Raw genomic sequence first — 23,652 nt, 5'->3', positions numbered from 1 at the left:
GGCATGGTGGACCTTTGAACCCGTTGTCGGGCGGCGGGTGACGTCATGGCAGAGCGGCGTGCAGCCGGAGAGACAAAAGGCGGCGGAGCGGCTCAGGGCACCGCACAAAGAGGCTCCAAACTGTCCGGTCCCAACCATCTGCACGGGAGTTTCTCCAGCCTGCTCCAGACAATGAGGGGACAGTGACAGAGCTCGGAACGGACTTGAGGGAAAAGCAAACAAACAAAAAAAAAAAAAAACCCAGTAGTGATCCACACAGGGGGGTGTCCTCTGTGTTTTTTTTTTTTCTCTCCCCCTTCCCCGTTTAGAACGCTTTTCTCCCAGCGCTCCCACCGGTCTGGCGTGTTAGCTCCTCCGCTCCCCGGTCTCCTCCTTCCTTCCCGGTTATATAGCGAAGGGAGCACCGCGTCGGCACGGGAAGGGATCGGGATCGAGGTAAGCCGGGAGAAAGTTGGGTTTTGTTGGGGTTTTTCCCCCCGGTAGCCCTGTCTGGTGTGTGCGGTTTGTCTGGAAGTCGGGGAGGTTTTAGCCCACACGGCTAGCTTAGCATAGCTAGCCCTGGTGCTCCCAAACAAAGGGGTCGGCAACGTGACTGAGAGCCGCCCGGGGAAGCAGCTAGCAGAGGGCTCCTTGGAAATTGTTTGAAAGTGTATTTATCCCAGAAATGATGGCGAATAGTCGTGCAATCTCGATATGTAGATGTATGATTATTAAATGTGATATTATTTTATTGTGATCCTCCTTACTCGTGTGGCTGAGCAGACAAAGCAGGCTGTTTATGATCATCCGAGGTCTCCAGAAAAACAACACAACTTGCTCCTCCGCTTTGAGGGGAACTTGGTGTCTGATCGATTCGGTGTTTTATTCACTCCAGACCCCTCACCCAAAGACACCCTAGATCTGATGTGAGATCCACGGGGGGGACTATGCCCAGCCCTTTATTCCACCCCGACATCATGGACCACGACGTGGTGGTGAGTAGCCAGCACCGCGGCGGGGTCGCTCTGCCCCGGGACCAGACGGACCACGAGTCCCGGGAAGAGGAAGAGGATCACCACCACCACCACCACCACCAAGAGGCGCTCCGCTTCGCCCTGGACCAGCTGTCCCTCATGGCCCTGGACAAGGTAGACTGTGGCGGCGGAGGAGGAGTGGTCGATCCGCTTGACGGCACCCAGGGAACGGGCTCCGAGAACTACGTGGACCTCCAGATGCTGGACCACCACCACCACCACCACCACCCCGGCGGCGGGTCGCGGGACTCCCCGAGCTCCTGCTCCCCGGAGTCGCCCTCCGGACCAGAGTACTACGGCGGCGGCGGCTCGGGCGGGTACCACATGGCCGGCTCGCACCCCGCGATCCACGGGGAACAAAGCTCCGGCCTGTGCGGCAGAAAGAGGAGCGTCAACATGACGGAGTGCGTGCCCGTCCCCAGCTCCGAGCATGTGGCCGAGATAGTGGGGAGACAAGGTGAGGGCGATGCTGTTGTTTATTGTCATTCTGATCCGGCGGTGATAAACCCCAGACAGCTCTTTGTTTGGGTGGAGGGTCTCCGTGAAGTTTCCACCGCAAACCCAGCGTATTGTGCTTGAGTTCCCGCTCGTGACCTGTTTATTGGTGTTTCTTTTTAATTTAACGATCTTACATAATGTGGGTGATGAGGAGGGGGGGGGGGGGGTGCACGCTTGCCTTAATTTGCATGTCCCTGTAAAAGTGCAGGGAGACAATGGCCGGGTGGAGGTTCGGGAGGAGGAGGAGCGGGAGGGGGGAGGGAGAGGGTCAGACAAAGCGGCAGATTGTCGGGGAGTCTGGACATGTCTGGCAGCCTGCGCCACACAAAGGAAAGCCACCCGATCGTCCCGTTCCGGCGCATCGCGACCCCCAAATATTGTTAACGCTCGCCCCCCGCGTTTCACCCACTGTCGGGAATTATGATTATTGTCGCGATTGGAACGTTTTTGAGTGGAAAATAGAGGCCAAGGCGGGACAGACGCAACAACACGGGGCTGGGCGGCGTGTTACGCCCTGCACCCAGTGCGTCTGCCAGCCGCTCCCATTCACTAATTCATGTTTTGGCTCTCCATTTCATCATTATTGTTATTATTACTGTGATTAATACTATTATTAATATTATTATTATTTTGATGGTTATTGCCAGACACCCCGCGTGTGATCTGTTTTAGTGCGGAGCGGCGCAGATGTGGCAGCGTTATGGCATTGTTCTCTTTGTTTGAAAGAGCCATGCTTTCTGCCTCCCAGGATGACATCACGCACCGTGCGCCCTATTGGTCGCAGGGAATAAACCGTTCACACTTAAAGAGACAGCGCTGCACACTGGGTGGAGATAAACAACAACAGGCAGCCCATCTATTGCAAGCTTTGATCTGGGGACCCAAATATAAATCCATTGTTTTTATTCTTGCATTAGCTTCCCCCCCCCCCCTCTCTCTTATTCATTTATTGACCTCGCGTTGTTTTTCGCCATTGCATACGATTGAGCAATTTTTTTTTTTTTGCAATTCAACACCAACAACAACGAGTCTGTTCCCTCCCCGCCGACGCACAAGGTTGCAAGATTAAGGCCCTGCGCGCCAAAACCAACACCTACATCAAGACCCCGGTGCGAGGGGAGGAGCCGGTGTTCATTGTGACGGGGCGGCGGGAGGACGTGGAGATGGCCAAGCGCGAGATCGTCTCGGCCGCTGAGCACTTCTCCATGATCCGGGCATCGCGCTGCAAGGCGGGCACCGCGGCTGGAGGCGGGGGCTCCCTGCCCGGCCCGCCCCACCTGCCGGGACAGACCACCATACAGGTATGTTGTCGGGCTTCCATTTGATGTGTTGGAAGGACAATTTGATGATAATTATGGCAATCAAAGTAGTGACTACATTGCGATCACTGATTACGCTGATTAAATTAAGATTTTAGTGTTTTTATAAACGAACACATGGCTCCAGCACGTCCTTGAGTGGGTCCTTGTTATTGCAGGTTCGGGTGCCCTACCGAGTGGTTGGCTTGGTGGTCGGGCCGAAGGGCGCCACCATCAAGCGCATCCAGCAGCAGACTCACACCTACATCGTCACGCCCAGCCGGGAGAAGGACCCGGTGTTCGAGGTGACGGGCATGCCGGAGAATGTGGACCGCGCTCGCGAGGAGATCGAGACCCACATCACACTGCGGACGGGGGCCTTCGTCGACCTCCAGGGCGACAACGACTTCCACACCAACGGAACCGACGTCAGCCTGGAGGGCCTGGGCTCCCTGAGCGGGGGCCTTGGGGCTGCCTTGTGGTCCAGGGCCACCGGCCACCATTCAGGCCCTCCGCCCCCTCCTCCGCCTCCCCCACCAGCACCCGCGCCCACGCCCACACCCACGCCCATGTCCGTGCACCACTCCTCCGGTCGGAAGATGTCCTCTTCGGCCTCCTACCACGCACACAACGGCGGGGTGAGCTCAGAGGGCTACAGCGGAAGCAGGAAGGCCAAGGACGGAGGCAGCCCCACCAGTCCCTTCAGCACGGGCTCCAGCAGCGCCGGGGGCTTCACCTTCGGGGGCGACTCCACGCCGGGCCTGCCCTCCTCTGACGAACTGGGCTTCGAGTTTAGTGCTTCCAACATCTGGGCACCATTTGTTAACGGCGGTGCCGGCAAGTCGTCGAGCCAGCAGCAACAGCAGCCGCTCCGCCGCAACAGCAGCGGTCTGAGTGGCGGCGCCATCACCCCGCGCCTCTCCCCCACGCTGCCACAGGAGAGCGCCGTGGGACCCCTGGACCACCCGCTGGCCCGCCGTGCCCAGAGTGACCCCCTCAGCACCCTGTCCTGGCTGCAGTCGGGCGGCGCTGGCGCCGGCTCCTTCTCCGGCGCCTCCAGCTCCAGCTCGGGGGGTTCGTCCACCGGCTACTCCTCCTGTTCCGCCTCGTCCCTGCCAGGCGGCTCACCCACCGACTCGGAGGGCGGCGGCGGCGGCGTGGGTCTGAGCGCCGGCATGCTGAGCCGGCTGAAGGCGGCGACGGGCCCCGGTGTGGCAGGGCTGGTGGGCCTTGGCCCCGGCGCAAACAGGGACTGCTTCGTGTGCCTGGAGAGCGAGGTGACGGCCGCCCTGGTGCCGTGCGGCCACAACCTCTTCTGCATGGAGTGCGCCGGGCAGATCTGCCAGTCAGCCGAACCAGAGTGTCCCGTCTGCCACACACTCACCACGCAGTGCATCCGCATCTTCTCCTAAGGGCCCAAGGCGGAGCGTGGGGGGAGGGGGCCCCATTGGGGGGAGGAGGGGGGTAAACAAAACAAGTTGTCTTACTATCTTAAAACAAAACAACCTAAAACTGAATGGCACCGGGAGAGAACGGGACGACACACACTAATGATCTTCGCACACATAGGACGGACCATAACACCCGCAGTACGACAAGACAATGCTACACCCATTCGATTTATTGCCGACAACGCTGTCGAGATTATTAACAATGATGATAATAATAATAAGAATAACTCTATGGACTTGTTTTTGCGAGTGAGCTGAATAGAATGTGGTCTTCGCAGTGCGGACGGGCAGGGGAGAAGCAGAAGGAACCCAGTGTCTTAACTCTCTTCAGGCCTTCAGTCGCTCCGGCTCCTTCAGATCTCTCTCCGTCTGTCTGCGTTCTCTCTCTTTCTCTCTCTCTCTCTCTCTCTCTCTCTCTCTGCCTTTTTCCCTTTTGGGCACTTTTGTACTTAACAGATATATTTTGAGGAAAGCTGTCAATAAGGCCTACGATTTTTCTACTCGTTTCCTTTTTAGCGTTTTCCCCGAGGGGGTCGCCAACAAACCCCTAAGCGACGATCCTTCTCTCTCTCTTGCGCGCGCGTGCTCTCACTCTCCCACTCTCACGCTGTTTGTATCATTATGGGATGTGGTTGCTGTTTTACCCCCCCCCCCAGGCTCAGAGTTCGGTCGAAAGCAGTCAGGGCCAGGCCGACGCGAAACAAGGGCACCTCTCTTAACATAGCGTCCTGTTTTCTCAATCGCTGTGAACCTCCAGAATTGGGGGGGGGGGACCCACTTTTTCTAATTGTTAAACAAACGTATTCTCCTTTTTAATCGCCGATGTTGACGTTAACTTTGAAGAATGTTTTTTTTTTTTTGTTTGTTTGTTTTTTGTTTTTTTTCCGAGGCGGGTTTCTTCTCTCTCTTCCCGTTTTATCTGCCTGACCATCCAGCCCCATCTAACTTTTCCGTTAACTGCGTCCCATTTTCGGAATGATTATTTAATGTGTTTGTGACGCGAACCCCACATCCATCCATATGCACTAAGTCCTCTCTCGCCGATGATCTGTTACAACTCGACGCCGTTACCCAGTGTTTTTATTATTATTTTTTTTTTGTCTGCATTTCTTTTTATTTTCTTTTATTTTCCTCTGATTCGACTCGTGACTGTCAAGTGTGTGGCCGACGTGTTCTGACTTCCAGGGTGAGATGGGCTTTTCTGTGCCACCACACACATGAATGTCTCGTCTACATAAACTATCAATAAGGGTTGTTTTCTTTTTCTTTTCTTTTTTTGTCTAGTTGGTTCGAGCCGTCTTCGAATGCACTGCTACGCCCCTCCTAAAAATAAGAAAAGGGAAAAAGGAAAGAAAAAAAAAAGAGAGTACGGCTCTTACAATTGAGTTTCTTTACATTTAGGTCTTCCACCCCCACTTTTTAAGCAGCAAAGCTGTTTGGCACTCTTAAAGGCTCCGTGGAACGTCCCCATGTAGAGCTGTACCCGCGGCCTCGTTGAATGCACTAAGCGGCAAATCGCCCCCGTCAACGTTTTGCCCTCTGTCTAACAGCAGAAAATTAGTAACTCCTTAAAAGGCAGGTTGCATCTTCTCTTTGTAATTGTTTTTTTTTTTTTTTAATGTTTCCCATGTTTTTAAATCTCGTGCTGTGAGCTCACAGGTCTCTGCCTCCAGTGGTGGTTTTTTTTCAGTGTTTCTGCCCTTGTTTAAAATTTTTAGTTTATTTTTAACAGAACAAGCCATGACGACGGACATCAAAACGACAACTAATGCAAAAAAAACCAAACAAAACTAAAGACAAAAAAGGGCTTCCTATGATTTCTGATTTAGCAGCAAACAAAATAACCAACTGATTCTTTATGGCAGCTAGTAACCTACAGGTCATCCAGGGCTTCCAGACCACGTTGTTCAAATAAAACAAAAAACCCCGAAACAGCTGCAGAATGTGTCTGTCCCTTCCAGTCGATCCTCCGTTAAGTCCGCTGCCTACAGGGTAGGCACCGTCCCCATCGAGCGTCCTCTCCTTCCGCGTAATAATGCGTCAAATACCCGATGAATTTTTTAAATTTATTTTATCTTTTTCCGTGACGGCGCAAGGTTTCCGCTGGTGTTTTTATTCGACGCATCAACCGCTCTCATGGGAACAGTACCTCTGGATGACAGGGTTTAGTGCGGAGATGTTTAATGACTTGAATGGTCTTTTTTTTTTTTTTTTTTTTCTTTTAGTTTTTTTTGTCTGTCCACACATACACACACACACACACAGAGGGAATAATGCCTTGAAAAGCTGTACTAGTGCTGTTTTGTACGACTCGTCCCCCCGGTGCTTTAGTGCGACACCCTACTGAACCACGCTTCAGAACAATCCTTCTACTTAACGTAACGGTAGTGGCAGGGACTTTTTTTTTTTTTTTTTTGTTGTCTTTATTTTATTTTTATTTTTTTAAGCTGGCCTCATCTTGACGTCAAAACTGGCAACCCTTCCCTAATGAGGATTGATGTTGGATTTTTCCCCATGTTTTTTTTTTATTTTTATGAATGTGTCTACACGAGCAGGCAAATAATGACTGTTGTATGTGTTTGTGTTGAGGCCAATCTTTAAGCCCCCCCCCCCCCCCCATCATCTGAAAACTGTCCTGTTTCTCTTTCTTTGTGTGCGTTTTCCAGCCATGTGGCTCTAATGTAGAGTCTGGTGTTGCACCTGGATCTTGTTGGCCATGAGAATGTTAGGGTAATGTACAGAAGCTTACTCGGTAAAATCAAAACAAAAAGGTACAGATATTCTCACACTGTTTGCTGATTTTTATTTTTATTTTAAACTGAGCTTAGCCACCCCTCCCCTCCCCCAAAGGATTGAAAACAGGGTTTCCTAAGGCATGCTAACTAGTGACCTCTGACCTATTTTGGAGAGAGCCTTGCCAGTTGAGGCTGATGCACCCCCACCCCTGCACTCTCCTGATTTTGCTTTAATTTTTTTGTTGCTTTTTTTTGTATGCAGAACCAAAATTTAAGTGTCAGCAAACGTGTGTGTGTGTGTGTGTGTGTGTGTGTGTGTGTGTGTGTGTGTGTGTGTGTGTGTGTGTGTGTGTGTGTGTGTGTGTGTGTGTGTGTGTGTGTGTGTGTGTGTGTGTGTGTGTGTGTGTGCCCTGAATACAATCACTGGGATCTCATTTTTCAAAAGGACTCAACTGAAGATAAGTGTAGTTTTCAAAGAACATGTATCATTATTTGTAAGTTAATCATCTGCATGTCTTGATGAGCCACCGGGCGATGGCTAATAATTTTTAAGAAAAGGAAAAAAAAAAACTTTTTACACATTTTTATTTTTACAATTTATTTGCTTACCTGAATATCCCAGATAATAATGTGACCCTTTTTATTACTTCAAATTTATTTTTTTCCTTTTTTTTTTTTTTTTTTTTTTTCTCCTTATTTTCTGTGTACAACCTATAGGCAATTTATAACAAAATGAGAAAAAATTATTGAAGAAATTTTAAAATTGAAATATATTTTATTTGAAAGTTTATGGACCTTTTAACCGTGGGCTGGAAAAATTGTATAATCATATAATTTGAGCTGAGTTGACGGTTATGAGAAATGTATCAAGAGTTTTATTTTTTATGCTTCTTTAATAAAGTCTTGTTTTTGGTTTCATTTTTTACTGTAAAACTAAGTTGCGTGTCTGTCTTATTTATTTCGAGTTTAAATTCCCTGTAAAGCAAAAATAAATGTTTTCTGATTTTCTCACACCACAGGAAATGTGTTATTAACCACCCAGTCAAATTTGAATGATTTAAAAAACAAAAAAACAATCACCAAGTGCATATGGATTAGGTTTCAAAATTGTGGGGAAAAAAGGCAGTTCCCTCTGTGCTGAGGCAGTACCCAATCAGAGGAGAGGTGCGGCCTCTGAAGTGCCAAATGCCACACGACCCGAAAAATGGATACTCCCTCTAGAAGCTTAATTGGACTTGTACAGCCTTACACGTTTGAGCTTCCAGGGTCCACTGACCCACCTGGAAATCAACCTCGTTCCTCTCAGTGTGCAACAAATTCATCACACAGTCAACAGTCATTTTTTTTTCCTCCCATTTATGCAGGCTAACAAACACATGGTTTATTGTCAGTTTCATTCAACGACACATACCTGCAGGTCTTCTGACAGCTTTATGTGCAGATTGCTGAATGTCATCGTAGCAACACACAAGCTGAGCAACATAATATGCTCTAAACTGTTCAGATAACTCCGATTGTTCATAATATAAAAAATACAACTCAAATGGTTGACCTATCTTTTCTCACACTGAATTAAACTACTTGTACAGGTGCGTTCTGTGCAGAATGCAGGACGAGGCCCACAGAGGGTGAGAATGTCTGCTGCAAAGAGCTTAATGTTGTCTGGAAAGAAAAAAAAAAAAGGTATCTTCCACAATTAAAAGTATAAATAAACAATCAGTAGAGTATTAGATCTCTAGCACCAAAACACTTTATAACACATACTCCAACAGGCCCAGAATAGATGTACTGAAGATCAAGGAAAGAGCCGTGTAAGTTCCGTAATACTCAACAATCACTTTTATTGATTTGGAATGTGTAGAAATTACATTTGTGCTAATCAAATGGCATGCCTGTCTTTCAAAAACCGGTAGGGTAAAAACTGGCCCAAGAACCAAGGCACACCGTATATGCAATCATATTAGTGACGTCCATTAATGTATACCCAAATTATTTTATCAATGGCACAAGCAATCACTGGATGATTAGTCATTCTTAAACTGTAGCTGTATGGTCGTGGGAACTCACTGGAAATAAAACAAAAAACAAACTGCCCTGTGTGTCCTGGTCCATCCATGCGGCCAAAATGATTTGAGGCAGATTACAGGGTGATGAATAAAGTTGCCATCTTTTGGGTCCGGTTCTGTAAGAGGTGACCAAAATGGAGGGGAAAAATAAGACCAACGTCTCAATTGTTTTAACGCGTCAATCAAACAAATAAGTTAAATTCAGATACATATATTGATATTTGTCCAAGAAAGACAGCTCAGTGCAAACCTAGATAAATATTCAATTATTAACTACATTTTCCAAATGACACCTACCTTCACATAAATGCCACACATCATGAAGGTGCTCAATGTCAGTTCCCGGATAAACTTTTGAACCTGGGTGTGTCAGTCTGTCACCAGGGAAGCCACTTTGAAGCCAGATCTTTTTCCCCGAAATTCCAGAGTCCAGATCAGCCCTTCCCTTTTCCATGCAGACACTGCTTCCCACTTCATTGCTCTGTGGATCATAGAAAGACAGACACATACAAACATAAACAAGGAGGCGAATACCGGCTCTGCCTCCTCGGTGGAGGTCTGCGCTCTACTGAGTGCATTTTCTCGGTGTTATCTATGTACCTGTTCGAGCTGGATATCAAGTATTTGGTTTGTGCAAAAATCAGAAAGTACCTCTGTAACAGTGTTCATGGCATGTACTACATCCCACTGTAGCACTGTGACGAAAATACGGGTAGAGTAAGATTTTGCCAGGGTGCAGATTCCCTGCTGCGGAGCTGCCCACAAGTAGACGACTCTTGCATGCTCTGGTGTAAACTCTGCTGGAGGCACTTCCGGGGTCACAGGAAGGAAGGTTCCTTTTACACACGTGCGTGCCTCCCAGACTCCTTGAGCAGGTAGGGCAGATTTAAAAAAAGGCTCAGGCAGTCACTCCTCGTACACCAAGTACTTCCCGATGCCCTGTGGTGTCTCGGCTGGCGCTCTACTGACAAGGAAAACCACAGGCAACAAAACAGACTTGTTACAAAGCGTAATATATATATAATTTCTCACGTTCATAGCGAAATAAGATACTCAGACCGAATTCTCACATCAACTTATGAATGCATCCAATGAAATAATGTCGAGGAATAGATTGTTCTTATTATCTCTGATTAACAAAATTTCTATAAGTACGGGTATCTATAAAACAAGTTGGGATGGCTCAATACCACTGTTTCATTTCCGATACCAGTACCACAACCTTGAGCATCTGCCGATCCGATACCGATCTTTTTCTCTCTCTTAAATAACTATGCTGTTAATCATACATTTGTCTGGATGCACTTTGTTTAACATAGCCATCTAAAAAACATCATGCTCAAACTGCCAAACATTGTTCTACTCTCCTAAAGGAATAAATACTGCACATAGCCCACAACATGACTCAGTTACGCAGAGTCAGAGAACCTAACTTCTCCTTCAGCTTCTGGTCTTCTGGGACCTGGACGTTCATCTGGATCTGTCACTTCCACTGCTGTTCTAAACCCACAATGCATTTTCTGGCCACAAAGACATTGGTCTGTTGACCAGTTAAACAAGTTCAATATAGAATTTCCATTTAAATTCTGTATCTTTGTCACAAATAACTATGATTTCATATTTGTTGCTTCTTATAGACATACTAATTAATATGAGTAAAATGTGTAATTTATACTATCCAAGAGGATGTATTGTTCTGCACGCAAACATGCAAACATCATTCAAAACAAATAAGTTTTATTATTTTTATGTCTTTTCAATTTTTTCAATTTCTTTATTTTTCTATGCTCTTAACTTTTTTATTTCTTAAAATCCAACGACGGGTTTTTTTTTTTTTCACTCAAGTCACTCATCAGGAACCGAATCTTAAAAAACATAACAATTAAAGAGTCGAACATTTCACCCTGTACTCAGGCGAGAGCGATTATTATTAATTATTATTATTATTATTATTATTATTATTATTATTATTATTATTATTTAGGTGTGGTGTGTCGATACAGCGGGTGGGGGGCTTGACACGGCAGCACAGCGTGAAGATCGCCGTTGTTGGGCTGTCACGTGCTACTGCTTTCCGCTTAAATGGAGTCGAAGGACAGAGCGGAATAAGCTGGGATGGACTGTTGCCCACAGCCATAGTCCTAGTGGCGACCGTAGCTTGAGAACCTGGGAAATATTTAAGCAAATAAGATTCAAGATTCAAGAGGTTTATTTGTCACATACATATCCACACGTTCATACATATATGCAGTGAAATGTCTTTGAGATTATGCACAATAGTTACTAAACCGAACATAATCGCTAACCTAAATAAGGATAGCAATAAGAGTGTTTTATGTATGGTGTTTATATGTGCGAGAGAGGTGGAGCTGTGTAAATAGAAGAGACTTTATACATTTTTGTTGGTGTACTTCAAACTTTAAAATTGCAAGATCTCGTACACCGCGGATGACTCTCTGCCTTGCACAATTAAAAGCGCGCTGGAAGTTTAAAACGTAACGATAGCCCGTGTAGCTTACTGTCTGTGTTCTGCTCTAATGAATACGTTCCAGGTGCCTAGCACAGCAGACATCAGTACGAGGTGCATTCCATGAGTGCGACAGGAGTGTTTTCTTGCGCATACCTAGAATCTCTCTGTTGACAAACTACGAACCTGTCCCCTCAACATGCCTGTATCCTTTCTGTTGCTTAGTGTTTGTGGCGCGGGGGTGGTGTGATTTAAGCAGCCACCCCTGTCCTGGGTCTAGTTAATTGGGCCCGGGATCAGGGGCGGCTGTGCGCCTGTTGCTCATCAGAGCAATCGATGAGCGCGGGTTAAATCACCCGCCGCCGCACGCGCATCGGAGGGGAGTCTTTGTCATGACAACGTTCCGTCCGTCCGCAGTTCCCCCTGCTCCCGTGTTCTTTTCGACAGTTGTGCCGCCACATTCCTTTTCCCCACAAGGCGGTCCTTCTGACATCCAAATTCTGGTGACTGGTGACTTCCTGCATGTTGCGGCGGTTTCTCCGGTGCTCTGAATTTTTTTTTCCCTACAAAACCCTATTAAAAAGTACCCGCCAACATGGCTGGAAGTTTTCGCAAAAATCACCCGCATTTGGTGGGTGGCGGTTAACTGATTTCACACCCTACCAGGAAGGCGAGGTGTCCCTCAGTCCATGTTTGCCATTACCCACAAACGCAAACTCCCGATCGACACATAATTCCTTGTCTGTGGACCACCTACTATGATTACAACATAAGCACACAAGGCGACAGACACTCATTGGTGGGCACGTGCTGCAGATGATGGCGGGAGGATGGGGGACGGGGGAGGGAGATAGCCGCTTCGGCCGCATTCACCGGTAACAGCGCATTGTCCACGAATCCGAGCTGTCTCAGATGGATGTTTGTGAAGCCGCCCGCTGTCTAATGTTCGCCACAGAGGCCGGTGTTGGCGGTGATCCTCGGCTCTCCATCACCTTTGCACTTCGCAAAATCAGTCGGCGCCTTCTTCATCTCACCATTCTTCGGAGATTTCAATACAGAGACGGAGTTGTTCTGTAAATTCTGGCATCCAGGGGAGATGCATTTGCTGGACGGAGGCAAAGCGATCTAGCAAACTGTTGTAGTAGTACTAACTCGCGATTGGACGGGAGAACCACTGATGCTAATGCATTCTAGCATTTTTAATATATATATATATATATATATATATATGTTGTAGAATTATTAGGGCCACCATTTCAGACCCGCCCAAAAAATTCTGAACACAAAAATGGTGAAAAAGAGTTTAAGGGTCAAACTCCACAATACAGTACTACATAGTTCACAGTCTTTTCACATGTTTTCAACAATGGTTTTCTAACAAGTATAATGTGTTTAAAAACACGTCAATGAATTTACTTTACAGGGACTTCATTTATTTTTAAATGTATATTCCGTACAACACAGACAATTCATTCTATTATATAATTATAGAGCCAGAATCGATTACGCACATTTTGGTATTTTTAGTATTTTTCGAAGCGCTTGAATCTTTAATCTTCAATAAATCAACCACGGCACTCAGTGGAGTGGGGCAGTTACCATCTGTGGCCACAAGGTGGCAGTACAGACACATTTTAATTAAATATATTTTAAATATTTTTAAAATAATAATTAAAATAATGTATTAATAATAATTATTATTATTTGTATTAAAATACATTTTAATTAAATGTATATTTTTTTATATTTTTAAAGAACAATGAAAATAATGTATCAATAATAATTATTTTTATTTCGATATATTAGGTTTTATTTTTACAATAATATATTTGATTTATCCAGATGTCAGTACACACAAGTGAAATAACACATTTGGAACATAAAGGATGTTGCCAAAACTGTTAATCCTTTAGATAAATTTAATTTTCCCTTTATTTTCCAAACCACATTTATGATGTAATTAAATAAACGTGCATAAAAAGGGTTTCGGGAAATATAACCAAAGCGTTGAGTAACGTGAACATATCTTATACATGAAGTCAAATCGCTTTAATCCTATTGTTATTTTATGACCATAATATATCTATGTAATGTATTAATGTAATGCAGAATTGTCAATTTTGATTGGTCAATGAAATACTACCTAGAAAAGTAGTTCAAAGACCAAAAAGCCTTGTCTGTCTTGCTGTTGGTAGAATATACCAAAAATGTCATATAGCGAAGAAATCTACTTGAAATGTGACTTTTTTTTGGCGCATAAAAATATGTGAGACGTCGATTTTTATATTAATGTTGTGTGGTCCTTTATTAGGCGCTTTTCCAACGGCTTTGTCAGTGAACTCCCAGTTGTCGGCGCCTGCTGGCTTATGGTCAACAGCTGTCAACCGGAAGTGAGAAGCCAATTAGAGAATTAAAAAGGATCAATAGGATCATTTTGTACAAGAAGTCTCCAATCCCATGTGAGCGTGACAGGAGTCAGACGGTGTTTTGTGTCCTTTTTAATAGGAAGCAGGTCACAACCAGGCTGCACTTCCAACTCCATTCCATCCTCATTAGTACAATTACTAACGATAAACAAATTAGAAACATCCTCAGTAGAAAATAATTCTCTCATGCGAATTCTGTGTTCACGCTACATTCATATTGGGTTACAGATGATGTATACACAAGCTGGTTCAAAAATAAAACTCGATGAGTTCTGAATACATCGACTTTGAGGTAAAAAACAAAAGAAAAGAAAGAAAGACAGAAAAGAAGAAGACCGAGTTACATCAAAGACACACGTGCTGGCACAATAAAAATTTCCCATCATGCATTTGGAGGTGATTCTATTCACAGAGTGGGGCGTCGCTGGTCTCCATAGAGATGTGTCGGCGTGCATGCATGCATGCATGTGGTCTCACATGCACTCTTGTGCTTAGTGTGTATGTGCGTGTTGTGCGGTGGTCGTGTGCGTAATACAAACGGGTTGTATTTTATTGTTGTTATTATCATTATTATTATTATTATTATTATTATTATTATTATTATTATTATTATTATAGGGCCTGGGACTATACTATGTGTTAAGAAAGTGAATCATTTGAATGGTCACTGGGAGAGAGCAACAAGCCAGCGTTTAAAACGTTTAATTCTATTTAAAGGGACAGTTCACCCAAAAGGTCAGGTATAATTGAAAGTAAAATCCATTTATTCATATGTCAGGGGAAATTTATAGGCGCAACGGGGGAAAAAAGGCGCGAGTTGGAATCACCGGGCAACAATGGGTTTGAACTATCCCTTCAACATGATCCGAAGGGAGAGAGAAGGCCATGGTGAGCGTAAGTAACATTCAGTAACCTTGTTTTTTTTTTGTTTTCTTTTGGTAGAAGTCAACAGTGTTCAGTGAAGCCATGGGTAGGAAGTTAAAGTCATGTTTAGGCGCGCTCTACTTTGTTTTCACACGGCGTGATGTCATCATGTGCTCCACTTTGCGATCACTTCATTCTGTACAGAGGCACCCGTCACGGGCTTTTATGGGACTTAATCCAGCACAGGCTTTGAGATCAGCTGTTAAGGTGTAACTGAGTTTTTGTTAATTGCTTCGTAGCGGAGGGATGAGTGCGCCACCGCTGTGAGAGGTCCGGATGCAAGATACCGAGCATAAACGGGTGCGTGGTGGGGAGTTAAAACAAAAAACCTTCTACCTGCCATCCTGTCTTTGAAAAAATCTGCCCTGTCCTACAGAAATTGGCGTTCAACGAGTCAATTGAAGACCCCTATGCGATTCTTACAAAAATAAAGGAAAATAGATCATATTTCCTTGGATCTGGCTATTGCAGCAGGGGCTCCGTAGGCAGCGCACACGTACATTTGGACAAGTCAGTACCTTTTATATTGCTCACAATCTCAGTGCCAATTTTTAGCAAGTATAACATTCTGCAACTACGCACACACACACACACAGACACGTAACAAAAGCTATAAATGCTCCGCGTTGTTGTTCTTCATAGAAACTCAAAACAAAATGCTATTGCCTTGAGAGGTGGATTCAGACGAGTGTGAAGGCATTTAGAAAGAAGAATGAGGGGGTTTGTCGTACCACAGGGCGCCATTTTGCCATCAATTTCCGAACCCTCACTGTTGACAACCCCACCTAGGGCAGGTTGACAACTGTTGCAATGATTTCGATCGACAGTGACCGGTATTAACCAGCGGTTACGCAGGCGTTCCAGTCTACCGATCCCGTAGCCCTTTTTTGCGGTAAATGTGTACTCGGGGAGTGTGTGTGTGTGTGTGTGTGTGTGTGTGGGAGGGGGACCGGGGGGATGGCTGGATTTGTTGCACTCGGGGATATTGCTCCTTTGGAGTTAGAAAAGAAAAGTGTCCACCAAAGTATTTATGTACAATATGGCCGCGAAAGATGCTCCCCTATCGATTTGTTATCAACTCCTCCGTCAGTCCGTTCTGTTCACAAAAGTAAAGGCTGTGTCGTCATAATTAGACCGGGTTTATATGCACCATGCACACAGGGGTTGAAGGTGTCTACGCACTGAAGCCATCTTTACCAAGAGAGGAGTTTTGTGGGTTAAGGGTCCTGTGCATCTGTCGCATGGGATCAGCGGGTGAATCACAGTGTTCTTTGGGGTCGACATGCAGGACGCGGTACATCACAGGACAGGCAGCGAGGGGGGTGGGCGGGGGCGTACGACCCCGGAGAGACGGGCGCCGATCTAAGGCCGGCGGCGTCCGTCTTTGGGGTTTCGAGGGGAGGAGGCTGACCTTAGATCCGCGCCTCCTGTCAACATACACGCCACGCAGCATCGTCCGGGGAGACAGGCAGCGGGTGAGGGACGTTAGGGGGTGCGACATGGTCAGGCCGACGGACGGACGGACGGACGGGCAGATGGCATAGCTATTCCAGGAGCTGCTCCCCCAACCCTTAAGGAGATGGAGAAGCCAAAGTGCAAAGTGGTCTTCCTCGATCTGCGTTTTTTGTCGTCTTGTGTTTTTTAAATGTTTTTTATTGTTATTATTATAATACATCTTTGTTGAAAATGTACATTGTATAAAAAAAGGTGTAATATGTTGTTAGAAAGCTCGGGTGAGAAACTGACCGGTGCTCGCTAACATGTGCCTAGCGCTGAGAAGGAGGTGGGAGGGAGGGAGGTGGTTTTGTCGAAATGTTCAGAATAAGATGCTTAGAAACGTATTCCTGTGTGTGTGTGTGTGTGTGTGTGTGTGTGTGTGTGTGTGTGTGTGTGCACGTTTCAGAGTATTGCAGTGGTCATCACGCAGATAAACGTATGTACAGTGTGAACGTGTGTTGTATTGCAGGCAGCTGTTCATTCGGCGCATGGTGCACGTGACGCGACGTCGCCCGCCGCCCCTCAGCTGCGGCCCTCCTCCGGGGAGCGCTGGTCCGACTTGAGCTTGACGAACTCCTTGGCCACCTCGTCGTTGTTGCGCTGGGAGAGGATGCGCAGCACGGTGAGGCCCGTCTCGTCCATGTGCACGCGGCGGCCCAGCGGCAGCCAGCACGTCACGCTGCCCCTGCTGGCCACGTCCTTCACCTGCAGCAGGGCCATGCCCACCGTGCGGTCCTCCCGTGCAAAGCAGTAGTCCTTCACGCACACCTGCAGCTCGTAGCTCTCCGGACCCACCTCGGTACCCAGGGAGCTGCAGGCGAGGAGGAGAGGGCGGTTACGTATCCGTGTTTCACGTTAATCGACGGGGTGGTCTGACTCACCGCATTCCCCTCCCTTTCCGCTATCTGCGTGTTACTGTTTTCAGTCCCCGTCGCTACGTGAAAAAAACAACTCCAGCGCTAAAACTAAGTGTGGAGATAGGTCTGACTATGCGAGACTAGGTCACCGACAATCAAGTTATGTTTGTCTTTTTTTTACTAATAAAAGTCGTATCACAAAGTGGACATACGTCTTCTACTGTTTTGTGTGGCGTTTTGGTCGCGGGGATTTAACCATTTTAATGCCAAGGCTCGCTTCCTCACGTGCAAAGGTTCCATCAAAACGAGTTCCCACCCGGCACTATTTTGCAAGATCCTGGGCTTAGCGCCGCCCAAGACGAGTGTAATTGGTTTAAAAAATACAAACATGGCGGAGCATTTCTTTCCCCCTATACCAGAATGACAGTGGGTCGAGCCGGATCTTTCTCCAGCGCTAAAACGAAGTGTGGACATCAGGTCCGGCTATGGTAGACTATCAACCGGGAGGTTTTGAGGAAGTTGAGGGAGTGAAATGGATGCGCTGAGAATAGAACCGGCATCCAACGGGTTTGGTCTGACTCACTGTCAACAGGCAAACTATCGATTGGACTGAAATACCCTGAAGCAGTTGGGCTGCAGCTTATGAATCATACATGCATAAATATATGTAACAGAAAAGGAGGTCGGAAGTCAAATGTGAAATTGAACCACTCCCACATGTGTGTGTGTGTGTGTGTGTGTGTGTGTGTGTAAAACTATATATAATTTGTATATATGTATGTATTTTTTTTCATTACTAATTGTATACAAACTGTATACAATATCTACAGATATTACGGCGCACGGTGGCGCAGTGCATTGCACTGCTGCCTCACAGCAAGAAGGTCCTGGGTTCGATTCCCGCCTGGGGCGCTGTTGGCACCGTGCTCCGGCGGGTTATCTTCCAAAAACAGGAGCCTTTCTGTGTGGAGTTTGCATGTTCTCCCCGTGCTCACATGGGGTTTCCTCCACCTCACGTCAGTAAGGACCCCCACCAAAAACATGCACACGTCATCGTCTGACCAGCGATGGACACTTATCACCTGGTCCCCGGGCGCGTCCACGTATGCTGCCCACTGCTCCTGGCTGTGCCCCCGGAGGAAGGACAAGCCAGGATGGGTCAAAAGCAGAGGAGCCATTTCACCGGCCACCATCAAAGCATGTGTGTGTGCAAGCATGTGTTGTGGAGTGTCGTGTGATGATTAAAGACTGTTTCTTCTATTATATTTTATCAATCCTGTTTTCTTACTTTCTATCAATATATCCGTTTTGCTGTTTCTTATTTTTGAAGGCAGATTCATGTTTTTATAGGGCCCTAAATAAATAAGACAGGTTAAAATTTCAAACTCCCGGGCAAAAAGTGACAAACGACCGCCCGTGCCCACTCAACTGGAAATAAAACAGTCCAAACTCCTCGATTCAATCTTCTCACCTGGAATACATGATGTTTAACCTTTTGTTTTACATTTGGAGAAAGACAGAGGAGGGGCCGTGAGGTTTGAAATTGGCTGAAGGTGGCCTTTAAATGCCGCCGCACCGAGACAACCCAAAAACGATCAGAAGTAATTTACCGTAGGAAACAAATGAGGTGATGATGACACTCACTACTGGAAGCTCTCGTTAAACTTGGGGGACCAGCTGTTGTTTTTGGACTTTGTGGCGAATTTCCTCTTTTTGTCGCTGAGGTGCGGCCCGATGATGTAGACCTCCACGAAGGGACGGAAGCCCTGGGCTTTCCACTTCAGGTCATTGGCGGCCGCCACTGAGAGAGGAAGAGGAGGGTGCGGGGAGGAAGGTTACCGGCAGTTCTGATGCCTGTTCTGGAGATTAAAACGTGCTGGGGCAAATTCACAAAGAACAGATTGCAGCCGCTAATAGCACCATGAGCACGTCAACTTGCGCCCACTATCTGCGCCGTCTTATCGTTCGATTCACAAAGAATATTGCCAGAATTGCTAGAATAATGATATGCCAGCGCAAACACGGCCATAAAGTTGGACGCTGGACAACGAAATTAAAATAAAAAGGGTGCGTGCCTCGAATCACCTGATTTTGCGTTCAGATGCACAGGGAGACGGTCCCCCCTGTCCGGGGCATGATTTTCAAATCCCAATGCTTAACTTGACAGGTCTTATGCTTTGATGGCGCAGGGAGAGGATTGGCACTGCTGCCTTTATTTTTGTCCGCATGATTACCACCAGGTCTCTACAGACAGTAATAGCGTCACTCTAACTGCATGTGGATATTAAAGTTGGCGTTTGTGAATTGGACGCTATCTGCAACAAGGCTCATTTGCATAGAAACGTGCCAATTGTACGCCAAATGCATGCAAAAAAACCTCATTAAATATGCGCAAATAGCACAGGCGCACCGAGAAGCTACTTGCGTGGCAGCGCAGTTATCGGTGCATTTCCCCTTTTGCGGCTGCTTTGTGAATTCGACGCTTGCCTTTTCTGTTATTTGCGGCGGTTTTGGCGGCCGCAAAATCCGCCCAATCCTTTTTGTGAATTCGACCGCTCTGCCCAACAATCCGTCCGGTACCTTTCACGTTGATCTTGTGCTCCCCGTTGGGCTGCGGCAAGATGTCCACGTGCATGACCACCTCCCCGACAGCGTCCACTCCAGACGCTGAGAACAACGACAACAAAAAAGCCAGCTCGTTTAGCTGGTGTCATGTGTGCATGAAGGCGGTGGGGGCTGAAGAGGAATCATCCTGTACTCCAACTGTACTGTACTGTACTGTACTGCACTGTGCTGTACTGCACTGTACTGTACTGTACATGGTTGAAGTGGGATTCACGGTCCTGTCACTCTTACGTTTCTCTGGCGGCGTGTCCTCATTGGCCGTGCACCTGATGCCTTTCCCTCCGTGGACTGAAGCGGAAAGACACAAAGAGAAAGAGAGGACGTTGCGAGAACACCACGGCCGACACAAGGAAAGACGGTACAGGAGGTCCTTGGCGGTTCCATGGTAAAGCAGGGTGTCCGCACGTGTCTATTTCAAAACCTTTGAGGACACTCTCACTCATTTTTAGCAAAATATTAAGACGTAGCAGTAGTGAAAGGTAAACCAAAACGCAGTTAGATTGGAGTTAAAATGTTGTTGCTTTTTTTCTGAGTTGATGACATCCCTGCAATTTCAGTTTCTTTACATTTATTACATTAGATGGGAACAATCTATTACCTGAACCAATGGAATTTCACACTTGTTCATGATACTTACAGGCCTAATTTTCCTGAATTGATTTAAAAGCTTTTTAGACTAAGGTACCATGGTAAGGGTGTTTATATGGGGGCTGTTGGGGGGTTTGTTTACCAGGCAGGAATAAAACTGTAAGAATACTAGACAGGTAGAAGGATTTGGAAAAGTGAAGATAGGACCCTGGCTTCCACCAAGTAACCTCAACTCAGGTAAAGCGTTTTAAGGGAGACCAAAGGATTTCAGAAGCGATGAATCACTTCCTAGTTACAGCAGAAATGGCCAAACGAGTACTTAGTACCGCGGCCATTCCACCACGTCTTTCCTTTCAACCTCCTCTTAAACAGTGTCGCTGGCTCTATTCGTGGTCGTATTTGGGCTTCCATGGCCATCCTACCCTGAGCGTTCTGGGAGAGAACAAACTTCCTGATGAGCTTGTCGGTGGCCTGGGTGTAGAGTGACAGGGCGTAGCGCAGAGACTGCAGGTCGGGACTCTTCTCCAGGAAGGTTTTCTTCAGGCCCACACCGCCGGCGTGGAAATATTGCTGAATGGAAGGAACAAAGACGCTCGGTGAGTGCAAACAGAGTGGAGGATGCGGCGCGGCCCGGCGGGAGAGTGAAGAGAACGAATGCCTTCGTGGGCCTCCATGGTTTGAGGCTGTTTGGTTAAGTCAGGCCCACACAAACGCTAGCCGGCTCCACGCCGCCCCGGCGCTGTATCTAGGTAAATGTAGCCGACACCGCAGCGAAAAACACACTGAACTGCACATGGGACCGGATGAACGTATTTGGAAGTATTTATGGATTAAATGAGTGGAGGTTTTTTCATTGCATCATCCCTTGCATCCGTATGCTGTCTTCCTGGTGCATTATGTTGGATTTACCGTACCGATATAATATATATTTTCTGTTTTTATTTTTTTTAATAAAATGTTATTTTACATATATTAATTTTTCTTGTCAGACTCATTTATTGTTATTTTCTTAAATATTTCCTTACTTTCTACACAGTTTTCTTTGGAAACTGCCAATAAGCATTCCACTGCACATATTGTATTGTCCAGTATTAAAACGGTTGAATGTAATTGTACATTGTACACACGGATATTTCAAAGTCAGTCACGCAAAGCGATTCAATATGAGCGAATTTAACAGCTGATGAAGTCCACCGTACCTTAATAGTGTCCAGCGCCAACTCTATGACGGCACACTGTTTTGGAGTCAGAGCTTTGGCTTCTTCTCGGCCCATGTGCTCCTTCAGGACGGAAGACACGACGAAGGGTTAGCAAACACCTCAGCCGACCAGAATGTTTTTAAAGCACTCTTTTATGTTGCTTGTTGTTTGGTTTTGAGCAAGACGTCACCTTCAATTTGGAGAGCTGTCCCAACTCCTTAGCGGCGTTGAAGATCATCTGAGTGCCCTGCGGGGGAGAGACGGGGAGGGGCGGGTTACGGAGGAGAAAAAGGGGTGAGGCGTGATGAGTGAAGGTCTGTGCTCCACATCGATGCTAGGAGGTAAATGCAGACGGAGGAGGAGTGCGAAATGTTTGGACAGAATAGGAAAAAAAAAATGAGAGATGACCGCGGCGAGTGAAGGGGAAGGGAGGGGGCAAAACAACATCTATCCACACAAACATCACGGCCGTGTCACGTATGACCTTTCCATCGAGAAGGACAAGTTGCGTCTTCGGGGAGAATGCCGTTTTCCTCGGATGAGAAAAGGGGGAGAAGACGGAGGGTTTAAGAGATATACTGTTTCACGGCGGCACACGGACAGGTATGCAATCTCTCGTGCACCATGCGCACATGGGGTTTTGATGCAGAAGACGTACGAAGATGTACGTTACACTTGGAGGTGGGATTTTTTTTTTTTTTTACTTTGGAGGTTTGGGAGAGAGTGGGCCGTCACCTTTGGCAAAAGACAGTTCTCATGCTTACAGAGACTGTACGTACATGGACACACACACACACACACACACACACACACACACACACACACACACACACACACACACACACACTACAATACTTACAATCACCTAAAAAAAGAGGGAAGAGAAAACAAAGAATGGTGTGATGGCGAGATAGAGGTGTTGTGCTGTTTTATCACTACAGAAAACTGGCTTTCAGAAAAAAAGCTGATTTGACCGAGAAGGAGAAAGATGTAGAGCACCGATTGACGTGTGTGTGTGTGTATGGGTGTGTGTGTGTGTGTGTGTGTGTGTGTGTGTGTGTGTGTGTGTGTGTATGTGTGTGTGTGTGTGTGTGTGTGTGTGTGTGTGTGTGTGTGTGTGTGTGTGTGTGTGTGTGTGTGTGTGTGTGTAATTTACCGTCTGGTCTGTGAGTGTTGGCAGCACCACGGTCTTCTCCATTGTATTCATCACCAGCTTCCAGAGCTCCTTCAGCACTCTCTTCAGGACCGTCTTCTCACAGATCTTAGCAAACAGCGAGAGGCTGACACACGCACAAACACACGCACGCACGGACAAACACAAACACACACACACACACACACACACACACACCACACACACACACACACACACACACACACACACACACACACACACACACACACACACACACACACACACACACACACACACACACACACACACACACACACACACACATCGATTCACCATGGTTGAGCTCAAGGTTTAGCTCTAGGGTAATATGAGGACAGTCAATAAAAAAGCATGTCTCACTTGCTGTCCAGGAAGTCCATGATGGGCTGCAGTACGTTGTCCGCCTCCTGGACCACGCTGCCATTGGCGGGGACGGTCTGTCCTTTGACCTGGGCCAAGATGTCTCCCATCTGCCTCACGTTGTCCTCAATCTGGGGCTGGAAACTTGGAGAACAGACATGCGCTCATGAATATCAAAAAATGTATAATACTGTAGACAAAAAAAAAATATATATATACACATTTTTTTATTTTTTTGCATTTCCTCCGTAAACACCCAGAGGACCAATGACCCCAGTTCGAGAACCCCTGGATCTATAGACGTCAGCATGTGTTGGTGTCTGTGACGATCGTTAAACTTCTTAAATGTTGCACTGACAAATCCATTCATGTTTTTAATGCCGATGTAGAAGGCAGTTCTTTCTGTGCTGCAGTTTTATTTCCCACCAGCGTACTATACAGGATGCCAACACTCAAACCAAATATATCTTTATG

At 46.6% G+C, this 23,652-nt stretch overlaps 2 protein-coding genes across 2 annotated transcripts in view; one reads left to right on the top strand and one right to left on the bottom strand.

Annotated features, from left to right (window-relative positions):
• Positions 1 to 926: 926 nt before the first annotated feature.
• Positions 927 to 4,221, top strand: LOC307238372 (RNA-binding protein MEX3B; the record flags this gene model as incomplete). Its single annotated transcript, XM_080011307.1, has 3 exons — positions 927 to 1,470; positions 2,568 to 2,812; positions 2,989 to 4,221. The coding sequence occupies 3 exons, from the start codon at positions 927 to 929 to the stop codon at positions 4,219 to 4,221; spliced, it is 2,022 nt and encodes a 673-aa protein (XP_079867433.1).
• Positions 4,222 to 16,897: 12,676 nt separating this feature from the next.
• The window catches only part of LOC307238338 (protein unc-13 homolog A), a gene marked incomplete at both ends in the record, with an annotated part of 37,715 nt that continues 30,960 nt past the window's right edge, over positions 16,898 to 23,652 (bottom strand). The window contains 9 exons of the mRNA XM_080011270.1: positions 16,898 to 17,186; positions 18,877 to 19,033; positions 19,813 to 19,899; positions 20,089 to 20,145; positions 20,868 to 21,015; positions 21,645 to 21,725; positions 21,835 to 21,891; positions 22,801 to 22,924; positions 23,179 to 23,322. Coding sequence (XP_079867396.1) covers positions 16,898 to 17,186; positions 18,877 to 19,033; positions 19,813 to 19,899; positions 20,089 to 20,145; positions 20,868 to 21,015; positions 21,645 to 21,725; positions 21,835 to 21,891; positions 22,801 to 22,924; positions 23,179 to 23,322 — 1,144 coding nt within the window. The remainder of the gene's footprint in view (positions 17,187 to 18,876; positions 19,034 to 19,812; positions 19,900 to 20,088; positions 20,146 to 20,867; positions 21,016 to 21,644; positions 21,726 to 21,834; positions 21,892 to 22,800; positions 22,925 to 23,178; positions 23,323 to 23,652) is intronic.

This window comes from Zeus faber (genome assembly GCF_960531495.2).
Source record: "Zeus faber genome assembly, chromosome: 12".
NCBI classification, from domain to species: domain Eukaryota; kingdom Metazoa; phylum Chordata; class Actinopteri; order Zeiformes; family Zeidae; genus Zeus; species Zeus faber.
Note: the sequence above shows the minus strand (reverse complement) of the source record. Positions and strands in the feature narration are given on the sequence as shown.